The sequence below is a fragment of the Triticum aestivum genome, chromosome 5D, assembly GCF_018294505.1.
Source record: "Triticum aestivum cultivar Chinese Spring chromosome 5D, IWGSC CS RefSeq v2.1, whole genome shotgun sequence".
Lineage (NCBI taxonomy): Eukaryota > Viridiplantae > Streptophyta > Magnoliopsida > Poales > Poaceae > Triticum > Triticum aestivum.
Genome location: NC_057808.1, coordinates 354,806,702 through 354,822,268, shown reverse-complemented (window position 1 = coordinate 354,822,268; position 15,567 = coordinate 354,806,702). Strand labels below are relative to the sequence as shown.

Genomic DNA, 15,567 nt, shown 5'->3' with positions numbered 1-15,567 from the left:
TGATCAGGTAGGCGGACATAACCTTGTGTGCCCGTTGTTAAAAAATTTGGTACCGGCCCCCGTGAGGGACGTTTTGGCCACGACGGTGGTCGTTGTGTCTTTGGTAGACACGGGGCCACCCAGGACTAGCCCAGTTGGGAGTGGTTCGGAGTGGCCGGGAGAGTGTCATGACAGTAGGTCGGTTTCGTCGGAATGCCGTTGGTCCACCCGAATGGGACGACGAGGCCATGGGTTCCGTGGTATGGGTACAGTGTGCTACCTCTGCAGAGTGTATTCAATCTATCGATAGCCGCGTCCTCGGTCATGGGCATAAGTTCGTAGTAGGTCCCACTATCAGGTCTTGGTCGAAATGGAGGATAAACCTTAAATAACTAAGTTGATAATGAAATTGTGTAACAAATAATGTGAAGACTTGGACTATGAGATAGTCGTGAGAAGTCACGACGATGTTTTGATATGATCACGAGACGAGGTCTCGGTGAGTGTTGGAGACCAAGTGTTGGTCATGGTTGTGATCGCCGGAAAGATCACCGTTCGGTTGCGAGGCAACCCGTTGGTAAGAGAGTCCGAGGGACTCGGTGCACAAGTTTGGTTGCATTGCATGAGTAATATGTTGCATTTAAAAACCAAGGCAGAACAGAAGATGGTTGCATAAAGTTAACATGCTATGTCTGCATTGGATATATATTCGGTAGTTTATTTTCAGCATAGTTTCATGATGCCATGCCATGCTTTGATTGACATGTTAAATTATGCCATGATTGAGATGATATGCTGTGTTTTGCCATTGTCATGTTAGAGGCAGGTTTTGATATGCCATGATTACTGCCATGTTAGTAGATGCTATGATATTGTTCATGCTTGGTTGATCTTTATCATGCCATGTTTAGTAATTGATATGAGATAGGCTGTTGCATGCGCTCGGTTCTTGCTTTGTCTTTTGCTTGTTTGGATGCTATGTATTTGGTTGTCTTGCAAGTACATTCAATGTACTGACCTGGCGTGTCATGCCAGTTTTGTAGGTCGTACCCGAATTGTTCGTTTGATCCGTCGTGCTAGGCCGTAACCTTGCCAGTCCTGTGAGTTGTGGAGCCTAGCCAGAGTTGTTATGCTGCCAAACCAAGACTTCTGCCGCCATTTAAATAGACTTCCGCTGCCATTTAAATAGCCTTAGGGCTATGCCAGATAATTGTATTCATCAATGATGTAATTTTATATACATGTATTTGATGAATATTCTTGTACCTGGAATGCTGTATTATGGACCTCTCGTGCGTCAGGTGTTATCCTGGGCTGACGTGCGAAGGCCCCCTGCTACATGCGGATCGGGCTGCCACACCAAGTTGGTTCTTCGAGAAAGCAAGCACCGAGGATCGCGATACGCGAACCAAATCTTGAACCACCAAGGGAAGCTTAAGTGCAGCCTGGTGAATGGCCGTCGGATGAATTTACGGTTCATGCGGGTTTCAAGGATGAGTTCTACGCATACGTACAAAATGCCGGCCTTGAGGATTCTTGTCAGACAAGTGCCTACAATATTATTATCTCACCAATTCCTTTGTGCGGAGGTTTGAGTTTTCATCTAAGCATAATACTCATACTGTCTTGTTTGATCTTTATGATGAATCTTATACCATGGACCTAGAAGATTTCTGTGATGCATGCAAAATTCCACAAATCTGAATATAATGATTTCCTTGCTAGCATCACCATTGGAGAAACTAGAAATATCACACAAGCCACCATAGGGAGCATTCACTTTCCTGCTGTTCATTATTTTGCTCTCTTTATAGGAAGATGCATTAATGATAAACATGATCATAGCCACCTTTGCGTTCCAGATCTTAGTGTCCTCAAGTGTGCGGTGTTAGGTGATAAGCGATATAACTTGGGGGCTATTATTGTGAGAAGGTTACATTTTAATGCTAAAGATGGAGATTTATTTGGTGGGATTTATGCAACTCGTTTAGCTAATTATTTGGGTGTACACATAAGAGGGTATGATATTGAGTTGCCTCCTGCTTTTCTGGATTATGAGGCTATGGTACGCTACCAGTTTCTTAAGAGGAACGAATAGTTCCTCCAGTACCGACTAATCTTTGATAGACGGCGCACCATCCATGTTACTCTTCCTGCTCCCGCCTTCTTTAACTTTCAGGTAAATGGGAGATATTTTATAACTAGAGAGGAGGCAGACGAGTATGAGAGAACAGCGGAGGCTGCTCGCCTCCATGCTGTAGCCCTTCAGGCAGTAGCTGCTGCATCTCAGTACAACCCCGACTACAACTTTGGATATCCGCCAGGCCAGCCGTGGCCTTAGACCAACTTAGGCCAAAAGCCTAAGCTTGGGGAAGTACGTATTTCTCACCGACATTACATTCATGTTCACACATTCATTTTAGTTGTCGGTGTTTATACTTTTTCATTGTAATATCCATGTTAGTTTATTTCTTTTTCCTGCTTTCTTCTTGTGTGTTCAAAAAACCTTAAGAAAAAAATTAGTTGTAGTTTATTTCCTTCCTATGCATGCTTAGGAGTAATATTAATAGAAAACCCAAAAAGATTTCTCGTTCTTCTTTTGCTTGTTGGGAGCTTTCCCGTGTAAATAGTTTTCCTCGTTCTTGTTTTTCTTTCTTCAGAAAAACAAAAACTCCAAAAATATTTCAGTGTGTTTCTTTGAAATTCTTTTCTTTTCTTCGGGGGTCGAGAGGAGAAGACCACGATGAAAATGTTGAGTGGCTCTCATATGCATTATTGTTGATCTAACAAAGAGCGTATATTACCTTGTCTTCTCTTTTGATATAAATGTTTGCATATTCCAGCTTAGTCCAATGCACCTGCACTATTATTATTATCCACACCATTCGGTCGTGCAAGTGAAAGGCAATAATGACGATATCTGATGAAATGATTGAGATGAGGAAAAGCTGGTATGAACTCGACCTATCTTGTTTTTGTAAATATGATTAGTTCATCGTTCCTAATTCAACCTATTATGAATGAAACATGTTCACAATGACAATTAGAGATTATAGTTACTCATGCCATGCTTAATTAGTTAGGAGCTTATAATGGTTTACCTTGCGTGCCAACATGAAAATTAAAATGATTGTGATGTAGTATGATAGGATGGTATCCTCCTTTGAATGGTTCAAGTGGCTTGACTTGGCACATGTTCACGCATGTAGTTGAATCAAAATCAACATAGCCTCCACGATATTTATGTTCATGGTGATTTATATCCTACTCATGCTTGCATTCAATGTTGGCTAATCTCAGTGCATGTTTATGACTATTGTCGCTCTCTAGTTGGTCGCTTCCCAGTCTCTTTCTAGCCTTCACTTGTACTAAGCGGGAATACTGCTTGTGCATCCACTTCCATAAACCCCAAAGTTGTTCCATATGAGTCCATCATACCTTCCTATATGCGGTATTTACCTGCAGTTCCAAGTAAATTTGCAAGTGCCAAACTCTAAACCTTCAAATGATAATCTGTTTTGTATGCTCGAATCGCTCATGTACCAACTAGGGCTGTCCATATCTTCCATGCTAGGTGGGTTATTCTCACGATGAGTGGACTCCGCTCATCATTCACGAGAAAATGGCTGGTTACAGGGATGCCCAGTCCCATGCTCAAATCAAATCAAAATAATTGCAAACAAAACTCCCCCAGGACTGTTGTTAGTTGGACGGTACCCATTGTTTCGGACCAGCCGTGGAGTGTGCTTGTTGGTGGTGGGGGAGTATAAACTTTACCATTTTGTTTGGGAACCGCCTATAATGTATGTAGCATGGAAGATACCGAGATCTCTTGGTTGTTATGTTGACAATGAGAGCATGCCGCTCAAAATATTATTTATCTCTGTTTTAAAAAACTCGAGCTCTGGCACCTCTGCAAATCCCTGCTTCCCTCTGCGAAGGGCCTATCTATTTACTTTTATTGTTGAGTCATCATCCTCTTATAAAAAGCACCAGTTAGAGAGCACCACTGTCATTTGCATGCATTGTTATTAATTTATATTGAGTATGACTATAACTGGATCTCTTTTACCATGAATTACAATGTCTAGTCAGTCCTTGATCTTCAGGGGTGCTCTGCATTTATGTTTTGAGGTCTCAGAAAGGGATAGCGAGATACCATCTTGCTATATCATATCATGATTTTTTTGAAAAAGTGTTGTCATCCGAGATTTATTATTATTGCTCGCTAGTTGATTATGCCATTGATATGAGTAAATGTGAGACCTAAAAGTTATTGTGGATATGGTTAGTTCATAATCTTTGCTGAAAACTTGAATGTTGGCTTTACATATTTGCAACAAGAAGATCAAACAGAGTTTGTAAAAGTTTTTCTTTATCACTTTCAGTTTGTCAACTGAATTGCTTGAGGACAAGCAATGGGTTAAGCTAGGGGGAGTTGATACATCTTCATCGTATCTACTTTTCCAAACTCTTTTGCCATTGTTTTGGACTCTAACTTGCATGATTTGAATGGAACTAACCCGGACTGACGCTGTTTTCAGCAGAATTGTCATGGTGTTATTTTTGTGCAGAAATAAAAGTTCTCGGAATGACCTGAAACTTCACGGAGATGATTTTTGGAATTAATAAAAAATATTGGCGAAAGAATCAAGTGAAGGGGGCCCACACCCTGGCCACAAGGGTTGGGGCGCGCCCTCCGTCCTTGTGGCCCCTGGACCTCCACTGGCCTCAACTCCAACTCCATATATTCACGTTCGGGGAGAAAAAACAGAGAGAAGGATTCATCGCGTTTTACGATACGGAGCCGCCGCCGAGCCCTGTTCTTCCTCGGGAGGGCAGATCTGGAGTCCATTCGGAGCTCCGGAGAGGGGAATCCATCGACATCGTCATCATCAACCATCCTCCATCACTAATTTCATGATGCTCACCACCATGCGTGAGTAATCCCATCATAGGCTTGCTGGACCGTGATGGGTTGGATGAGATTTGCCATGTAATCGAGTTAGTTTTGTTAGGGTTTGATCTCTAGTATCCACTATGTTCTAAGATTGATGTTGCTATGACTTTGCTATGCTTAATGCTTGCCACTAGGGCCCGAGTGCCATGATTTCGGATCTGAACCTATTATGTTTTCATGAATATATTTGTGTTCTTGATCCTACCTTGCAAGTTATAGTCACCTACTACGTGTTATGATCCGGCAACCCCGGAGTGACAATAGTCGGGACACTTTTCGGTGATGACCGTAGTTTGAGGAGTTCATGTATTCACTAAGTGCTAATGCTTTGGTCCGGTACTCTATTAAATGGAAGCCTTAATATCCCTTAGTTTCCATTAGGACCCAGCTGCCACGGCAGGGTAGGACAAAAGATGTCATGCAAGTTCTTTTCCATAAGCACGTATGACTATATTCGGAATACATGCCTACATTATATTGATGAATTGGAGCTAGTTCTGTGTCACCCTATGTTATAACTGTTACATGATGAATGCCATCTGACATAATTATCCATCATTGATCCATTTCCTACGAGCTCATTTCATATTGATCATTGCTTTGTTACTTTTCCGTTGTCACTGTTAAGATTGCTACAAAACTGCTACTATTACTTTTGCCACCGTTACCGTTACTTCCATACTACTTTGCTACTAAATATTTTGTTGCAGGTATTAAGTCTTTCAGGTGTGGTTGAATTGACAAGTCAGCTGCTAATACTTGAGAATATTCTTTGGCTCCCTTTATGTCGAATCAATAAATTTGGGTTGAATACTCTACCCTCGAAACTGTTGCGATCCCCTATATTTGTGGGTTATCATGGATTAGCGCCTGCGGGAGGAGGAGGACGCTCACTGGCGTCATTGGTTTTCAGGAGCCAAATTGCGTGACAGTCACCCCAAGGTGGAGTGAAAGTAAAGTTCTTGGCGAATTGACGATGAACTTGTTGATATTTGAACCATTTAGTTACCCAGTAGCGGTGAATCTTTTGAAGACATCCGCGCTTATGTCCAGTAGACTCTCCGAGAACAGTTTTACACGATCATTTGACATAAGTTCCATGGAATTTTCATACGGCTTGCGACCGCCTCTCTTCTTTTTCGGAGGATTTCCTTCAACATCTTTCTCGGATGGCTCTTTGGATCTCTTTCGCTTGGAAGTTGAGGGGCCTACTATTGGGCCATGCACATTTTGGTGCCTTAGACTCATCTGCCATGCCCATAGCTGTGCCTTCGCCTCTGTCATTCTGACCAACATGCTTAGTAGAACCTTCGACAGAATCCGTAGCCCTGTGAATATAGATAGACGCGAGGGAATAGGGATATGGTTACAAGTGTGCACAGACAAATGGTTTGAAGTAAAATCATTTTCCTGGGAGATTAAATTTAGGCTTTGAATTAAATTTTGGTCGAGGGAAATATCATAGATTTCATGCTATCGTATCCGAGAACAAATCCACTAATACGAAAACTATATATTTCATCCTACAGAGACAAACCACAAACCCTAAATCTGAAATGAGATGCAAGGAAAAACTACAAACCACATCCAAATCTTCACCCTAAAGATTGTGGATATGTACAATACGGTAAAACCCGGAGAAATTACCGCGGACGACTTTGAACGAGGATAGATGGAGATCAAATCCGAGGTTGCATGTACCCTAACTCGGTGACGAGCAGCGACTACAATGACGCAGTGAAGGGGATTAACCGCGAAGGCTTCGATGACTCTGGCGACTCCTTTCCGTCAGTGAAACATCGAAGGTGGTCGGCGTTGTTGAGATCGAGGTGGACCTACAGTGGTGGGGGTTTAGGTGGAAGGAACTGGGAAGATTTGGGGATGACAGTGCATATATATGCAGGAGAAAGAACCGTTTCCATTTGGGTCAGATTTGTCGATTCTCAATCGTTGACTTTTAGGATTCAACGGTTTGGACAAGGTGGCAGTTGTATGAGAGCACGTGGCAACCACAAAGAGACGTGGTCCAAACTTGAGCGGGAAACCGAAATTTCGAACGACTTTCACCAAAAGTGATTAAGTTTCAAAGCGAGTTCTTTTTCGTAGCCAACAATGCCAGAAAATGGATCACTAGATTGGATAAGATGAGAGGTAGGGTTTGAAACATTTCACAAAATACCCGAAAAGAGAACTATGAGTGAAATGCGTGACAGAAACCAATCCGCGAAGAAATCAAAGGAAGAAACACACAACAAATAAATATCATACAAATTTAAAAATCAAATAAAATGGTGGTAGCATGACCCACTGTATAAAAACTATGTGACCCGGGGCATCGCGCAATTTGTGGTGCCACCCTCTAGTCAAGTTCTTCATTAATGTATTCACTCACAGAAAGAAATTTCCACTCAAAATTTCCAAACTCCAAACTCTTCAAGTGTTGTGCACAAATTCCTTCTAAGATGTGGAAGTGTTGGTACTGGTGTCGTGTTCTATCTACTGCACGTTTGCGAAATCCATGATATTTAGCTCACACCCTAACACACAAAATCCTCTCGAAGGCTTGGTGAAGGTATCAGTGAGATTCTTCTCGGTCTTGACATGATTGGTAACAATATCCTCTCGAAGAACTTGGTCCTGAAGAAAATGATGCCTGATATTAGTATGCTTGGTGCAAGAGTACTACACTGGATTGTGTGCAATTTTAATGGCACTCTCATTATCATATAGCAAATGAGTTTTCTTGACCTGAATGCCATAATCCTTTAGGGCCGGCTTCATCCACAATTACCGAGAACAACATGCACCAACAACAATATATTTAGCCCCAACCGCAAAGTGATACACACTTTCTCAAAGACCAACAACCAAAAAAATCTACCGAGGAAACGAGGTGTCCCCAATGTAGATTTCCTGTCAACACGGTCACCCGCATAATCTGAGTCCGAATATCCAGCGAGATGAAACTGCACCCCCTTAGGATACCATAAACCTAAAGTGGGAGTGTGAACCAAATATCTTATAATACACACGAGAGGGTGCAATTCTTTCGATGCATCTCCAAAACGTGCACACATACAAACACTCAACATAATATCAGGTCTGGAGGCACATAGGTAAAGCAAAGAACCAATCATTGAACGATAAGTTTTTTGATCGATCTGTACCATACACATCTGCTCCAGATGTCCATCTGTACCATACAAAAATTATATGGTGTAAATCCTCTTTTGAATACAAATCCAATATTATACTTTTGTAGCATATAAATTATATGGTGTAAATAAAGTTTGACCCAAAATATTAGGGGACCTAATAAATTTGGACGGAGATAGTAGAAATTCGAGCATTTTGGTGCGAATTGTTTCGCTAAGTTTTTGAATTTATACTGTTCATGCGCGGGAGCAGATGCCCATTCCACATGGGTGCAGAAACACTGTCCTCACTTACTTTTTGCTACATTAACATTTTCTTATATATTATACTATGTAGTAGTTGCCAGACCTGCCACATGCACTTGCCAATACACACTGAATGCATTACCATAGAGATGTATCAGGTCGGCCAAAATAAAGAGAGAGAGAGAGAGAGAGAGAGAGAGATATGTGTATCCGGTCGGTTGACTTCCACCATCAAATTCCAAAGAGACCACTGTACTGCACTGTGATCTATCGATGCACTTGCTTGGACGTTGATGCGAAGAAAGTCAACCGGCAGCAACGGCTACCCATGCTCTCTGATTGAGCCCATTTTGTTTGACGAGTTCCCTCTACCGGTCGTCTTCACAAGAGTTAATTGCACAGAAGTACCACAATTCGGGCATCACATGCAGATTGGTACCACGATTGCTAATCTTTGCATGTCAGTACCATGATTGCTTCAGGTTTTTTCAAATAAGGCTAAAACGCGTATTTATACGTATTGACGCTCGATCCGACAGCTCGGGCCCACCTGTCAGGTGCCACGCTGGCCAATCGGCGCGTGCCCGCGCGCTGACTAGGACGAGCCGGTTCGAACCCGGTCCGGTCGCACCAGCTCGCCCCCGCCGCACCATTCCCCTCCCCTCCTCCTCTCCTCACTCGTTTCCTCCGTCGCCGCCGCCTGCGTCCCGACTGCCGGCCGCCGCACCGCCCCGCCGACGCCATGGTTTTGGAGGACGAAAGCAGCGACGACCAGTCTAGCCTCCCGTACATGCATTCTTCCTCCACAGACGGTCTCAACGAGGTCAGTACAGTGAGTTTAGGGTTAGGGTTACAGATTTGGGATTTCTTGATTTGGTTGATTTTGGTAGGTTTTGATTTGCCCATTGTCTTTGTGTGAGCTTCTGCAGGTCCCTTTCAGCCTTGAAGATCCAGATTACAAGGGGCTTGAGCTGGATGTGATGTCTCCATGTGAGAAGCACGGCATGGCATCTGAGAGGCTTGTTGCGTTTGAAGGAACAGACACAGGCAGGCGGTTTTTAGCATGTGCACAGCCGGTATGGATTGTAGGCATAGTGATTTTTTTCTTACTTTGTCAGTGCCATATTGAACTCTGTTTGCTGGAGTACTCTCCTTGCTGTCAACATTTTGGTTCATAGTGGCATTAGAGTAGCTTATTTAGGTCAAGCATGAGTATATTTTGCTGGAGTACAATGGCATAGTAATTTTGGTTAATAGTGGTACTAGAGTAGCTTAAAAATGATAACTAACCTAGGCATAGTGATTTTTTTTCTGTTTGCTGGAGTACTCTGTTTGCTGGAGCCATATTGAACTCTGTTTGCTGGAGTACTCTCCTTGCTGTCAACATTTTGGTTCATAGTGGCATTAGAGTAGCTTATTTAGGTCAAGCATGAGCCATATTGAACTGTGTTGGTGTTGTTGTTGTTTTTGCAGGCAGGTAGCAATTGTGGCTTTGTTGAATGGGTTGATCACCAGTGGCCCCCAACAATGCATACAATGCAGAATGCATTGTTGAATCTATGGGCAATGGTTGAAGATGCCAAAACTGCTAGGGTGAATGACAATCTTGAAAGTTTTTTCACTATCCACCATCTGACAGAAGAGAAGAACAAGCTGGATGCCAACTATGACAAGCTAGTCCAAGATGTGCATGAGCTGATGAACTTCCAGGAAGATAAGGTGGTGGATTTCAGACATCTGTAGTCTGCCATTACATATCAGCAGGAGGTAAGAAAAGAACTGATTGATGATGTGAAGGCACAGATGGCAAGTGAGATGGCAAAGAAAGATGAAGAGACCCAGAAACTTACTCTCAAGTATGAGCTGCTGCTCAACCTGACAAGAGCTCAAGCAACAGTCATTCAGAACTTGAAGCTGAACAAAATGAAAGAGAAGCAAGTGCTTACTGAAGCTAGTATGAATTTGAAGCTGAAGAATGCAGAGCTAACAAAGTGTCAAGAGAAGCTCGCCCAAGAGAAGCTAGAGTTGAAGCTTCAGGTTGCTGATCTGCTTAAGGGAAATGAAAAGCATATTGAAGAGAAGTGGCAGTTAGAGTTTCAGAATGAAAAGTTGAAGGAGAAGTTCAGGGGGATTCAGGCCATCTTGGAGAAGTGAAGAAGATGAAAGTGAGATTAGTGCCATTGCTGACCTTTTGGGAATGATGGTTGTGTAATGACCTAGCATCTAGGAACTAAGGTTGTGTACTGTATGCTTGTACTAATGGTGAACTATGGTTGTGTATGTATGTAGTAGTTATGCTATTCATCCTTCTGTGAGAAAAGGATGAACTATGCATTTGAAGTTGAACTCCTCTATGTATTGTGAACAATGGTTATGTATGGCTATAATGAGTTGAACTCCAGAAACTAATGTGATCAGTTTCTTATTATGTATGGATATGCTTATTATGTAGAAGGATATGTTGATGATGATACATTATGACAATGTTGCAGCAAACCACTCATGTCATACAAAATAAAAGAGGAACAAGACTGACTAAATCTCATTGCATCAGAAGATAACTTCACTGATCCATTACAACTTGGCTTAAACTAGAGCAACTAAACCAGACAGTACATTGCATTTAGATTGGCTGCAACTAAACCAACTAACTAACTTAATATCTTGCCTGCAAGTAACCCAAGCACAAATATAGTGAAAAGAAACAACACATTGTGAAATTTGGCCCTAATCCCTACAATCTCTGCATTCTTCTCTCTGAGTTGAGTTTGCAGAGACAGAAACATGGCCTCCCTTGTGCCATCATCTTCACTTGGAGTCAGCATTGGAAATTGATCTTCCTCTCTAGCAACAGTTGCACCTTTAAGCCTCCATACTTCATCACGTAGATCCCCAATGAGCTCACTCCAGAATGTGGGCAATGGATCATCATGCCATTGCACAAATCCACAGCCACCGTGCTATTAAGATGCAGAAACAAATTTCCAAAAATATATCATTTCACATACTATTGCACAGAAGAAAAAGGAAGGAAATTAGGCAAAAAAAACAACACTCACCATAGCATCCACGCAGCTATAGTACCTCCTACCAGGGTTCTGCCTGCTCCAGGAGATCCATCTTGGCGCCTTCCTCGGAGGTGAGCAGTGGCACATCACTGGAGGCTCGTATGCCATTGGGAGCTCGCGGTAGCGCACCGGCGAGCGTGCCTCCTCCCCCCTCCTTCCTGCAGCTCGACGAAATCCGGGAGCGGACCCGGCACTGGACGACCACGACATCTCTCTCTCCACCGCCGGCCCCAGTCAGCGCCTCCATGCTGAGATTTCTCCTTCTCCTTTGCTGCGCTCCAAATGAACACTGCGTGGACGAACCCTAGTTTCGTTCCCAAATCTGAGATCTTGTGCTGTCACTTTAATAGTAGGAGAGGTACCTGTCCCACATGTCAGAATCCCCAAATGTGGTACTGCATGTTATGTGATGCCCCAATATTGGTACTGACATGCAACAAATAGCAGCAGTATTGGTACTGATTTGAAACAAATAACTGAAAATGTGTTACTGCTTTGCAAATACTGGTACTCCACCTGAAGTTCAACATTACAATAACCACCTCAAGTTCCACATTAAGATAACCACCTCAAGTTCAACATTACAATAACCACCTCAAGTTCCACATTCAGATAACCACCTCAAGTGGCAACAACACATCAACATGAGCATCAAGTTCAACCAAAATAACACCACATTATTTCAAATTACTTGGCTCCTCTTCCTCTGCTAGCAGTGAAGTAGGACATCCATCCAGTGTGTGTACCATCAGTAGGAATGTCAGCATATTGCCGGGGGGCACTGAATGGCCTTGGAGCACCTCTTCCAGCTCCTCTTCCTCTGCCAGCTCCTCTTCCAGATGGTGGTGGTGTAGTAGAAGTAGCAGCTCCTCTTCCTCTTCCTCTTCCAGATGATGGTGGTGTAGTAGAAGTAGCAGCTCCTCTTCCTCTGGCAGCTGCTCTTCCTGTGGCAGCTCCTCTGGCAGCAGCTCTTGGCTGTCTTGCTGTTGTTGTAGTAGAAGGACCAGCAGCTCTTGGCTGTGAGTTACTTGGACTAGCCTTACAAAGAAAAGGAAAACAGTTAATAATGCTAGAAAGAAATGTACAAGAAATAAAGGAAAGATTTGTATATTTCAAGGTGAAAAATTATTACCACATGCTTATTCTTCCTCAAAGCTAGCTCAGGCTTCAACTGTTTAAGACAGTTTGTGTACCTATGCCCTTGGAGACCACAATTGCCACATGTTATGGTCCCCATTCTTGAAGTGTCTTTTGGCTTTGGTACTTCAAATTTGCCCTTGATCCTCTTTTCTTTCTTTCTTCCTCTCTTGATTTTGAATGCAGGTGGTTCTATGTCTGGAAGGGGTCCTTGTCCAATCATGCTCACCAGGCACAGGAAAGATCATTGGTTCATAAGCTGCAGCATAAAAATCTTTCTTGAAGAATTTGCTGACATAATCCTCTGGTTTCCTTTTAGCCTTGTTTATTGCAGAGATGGCATGGTTGCAAGGTATGCCACTAAGGTCCCACTTCCTGCATCCACAAGTCTCAAGTTCCAGGTTGACAGCATGTGTTTGCTGCCCACTTGTAACTTGCCATAAGTTGACCCCTACCTGTATTGGCTTGCAATATCTGGCCCTCTCCTTCTCAACCTCTAGCTTCTCACTGTAATAAGGTGTTATATCCCATCTTGCTGCCTTTACACTCTCTCTGTTCCTATGCCACCTCACCATTTGCTTATCTTTTATCCCATCACACATTGTCCTTATAGGTTTTCTCCTAACATCTAGAATGTACTTGTTGAACACCTCAGACAAGTTGTTCACTACCAAGTCAGTCTTGCAGTTTGTGTCAAATGCATGCATTGCCCATGTTTTTTTTGGTATTGCAGTAAGCCACTCCCAAGCTTCCTCACTTTCAGATCTAAGATCATTCATTGCAATATTAAATTTGTGTTCATTGTAGGCATAGCTAGCATTATCCATGCACTTCTTAAGATCTTCACCCCTAAACCCAGCATTTTGGAAATTTGCATATAAATGCCTAAGGCAGAATCTTTGGTTGCAATTTGGAAAGACAGCATTCACTGCATTCAATAACCCCTGATACAAACAATTTAACAAGTCTAAGCTACAAGGTAAATAAATATGCACCAATGAAACCCTTAGCTACTGTTAACACTTGTGCAAAACAAAATGAAATGTGCAAACACATACCTTTTGTCTATCTGACATTATAGTACAAGGTCCAAACTTGCCCACTTCTCCACCTAGGCAAATTTTCAGTTGGTGTAGAAACCAACACCAACTAGGTGTGTCCTCTTATCCAACTATGCCAAATGCCAATGGATATATGTTGTTGTTGCCATCTCTACCAGTGGCAGCAAGGAGTTGAGCTCCTGTAGTGAGCTTAATGAAGCATCCATCAACACCTGCATAATCAACATTTCCAAACATTAAATACATTCAAGTGATATACAATATGGAGTACTCTACAATATGTAAATGGTGCACAAGGTTCAGGAACTAACCAATGAATGGCCTACACCCATTGAGAAACCCCTCCCTTGCTCCATTCAGGCAAAAGAACATGGCATGGAATCTTGGGCCTGGGTGGGGTATTTTTGCATTTGGTACTGGAGTAACAGTAGTGACTATTACTCTACTCCCAGGGTTTGTATCCATGACAGTCTGAGCATAGTCTTTAAGCCTAGGATATTGCTTCTTGTGATCTCCTAAGACAGCTTCAATAGCTATGTTCTTTGCCCTATATGCCATGCACTTGGGCACATCTACACCATATTTTTCCATGCATGCATCAATTATTGTCTGAATACCAGTAGTTATATCAGATCTGAAGAGATGCTCATATTTCTGTGCTAGCCACTTAGCACTAACCCTGGTGGTCTCAGTGGTACTAGGGCAAGTGTGCTCTAGTCTCATCTTCTTAATTACAAAGGTTTTCTCCCCTTTTATAACTGCTGCCACCATAAAGAACTGGCATTGTTTATCTGGACACTGAACAATTATCCTCTGATCTGAATTCCTGTGATACTTAAAATTCCTGGCTTGAGTGATGTGCAAATTCAACAAAGCATCTCTGAATTGATGCTGATCCCTAAAACACAACTTCATACACAGTTGCTCATGTGGTTGCTCCATTTTCTCATTGTACCACTTCCTAGCAGGCCTTTTCTTTGCCCTACTCTTCCTTTTCTTTGGTAGGACAAAAGGGGCTGGCTCAAAACCATCATCATCACTCTCCCTCAACAACCCCTTCTCTTCTTCATCTGATGAGGATGGTCTGAAATCAGGTTCAACCTCTGGTAGCTTACTAGAATGTGACCTAGTTGTTGGTCCTCTTCTAACTGGTAGCTTATGCTTCTTCTTCACAGGTTCAACTATAGTTTCTTCTTCTTCTTCAAAAGTCCTATCTTCCTCTACCTCAAATGGTTCCTCAACTTCAGTGTCACCCTCATAATGCAGCATTTCTTCCTCTTCTGATTGCTCATCATCTGATTCTTCCTCTTGTACTTCTAGCTCTCTCTGTCTCTTTCCCTCTTCCACCTCTACATCTTCATCATCACCCATGTAATGATGGTCATTTCCAATTTGAGCATCCTCATCAGAGGCATTAGCATCACTGTCCTCATATGCCTCAAATCCTTGATATCCCTCTTCTTCTTCTTCCAAAACTGCTTTCAACTTGGCTGTTGCATTCTTGCTTTCTTGTGTGCAAACACCAGCAGGATGAGGTGTGCTAGAGTTGCTACATTGACTCTCAAAAACTACTCCTTGCTGATCAACAGCTAAGATAGGAGGCTCACTCAGATCGAAAACAACAGGCTCTTGGTACACCACAGTGGACAACTCTGGCATTTGACATTGCTGCAACTCAAAATCAGTAACAGGGGTGGACAAGCCCTGACTAGCAAATCAAGCACCAATTTGTCCTGGATCTTCCTCTTTATCTTCTGTAATTCTGCATGACTGTCTACCAAATCCAGCCCTTTCTCTCCTAAAGATGGATTTTCAATGTGAAACAAACAATCATATGCATTAAATCCTCAACTGTACAGTACAGAACAATTTAGAGTAACCTGTAAGTCTAATATTTACTATTAACTCTACTATTACAGATGCTATTTCAGCACAGAACAATGCTACTAAAGTAACCTGTA

General features: G+C 42.5%; 1 protein-coding gene across 1 annotated transcript; it reads right to left on the bottom strand.

Moving 5' to 3' along the window:
• Nucleotides 1-13,633: 13,633 nt before the first annotated feature.
• LOC123124898 (uncharacterized) lies at nucleotides 13,634-15,545 on the bottom strand. The gene is made up of 2 exons (XM_044545446.1): nucleotides 13,918-15,545; nucleotides 13,634-13,818 (listed from the first exon to the last, which is right to left on the bottom strand). Exons 1-2 carry the CDS (start codon nucleotides 15,263-15,265, stop codon nucleotides 13,709-13,711), a joined length of 1,458 nt encoding a protein of 485 aa, XP_044401381.1. The 5' UTR covers nucleotides 15,266-15,545; the 3' UTR covers nucleotides 13,634-13,708.
• Nucleotides 15,546-15,567: the final 22 nt, after the last annotated feature.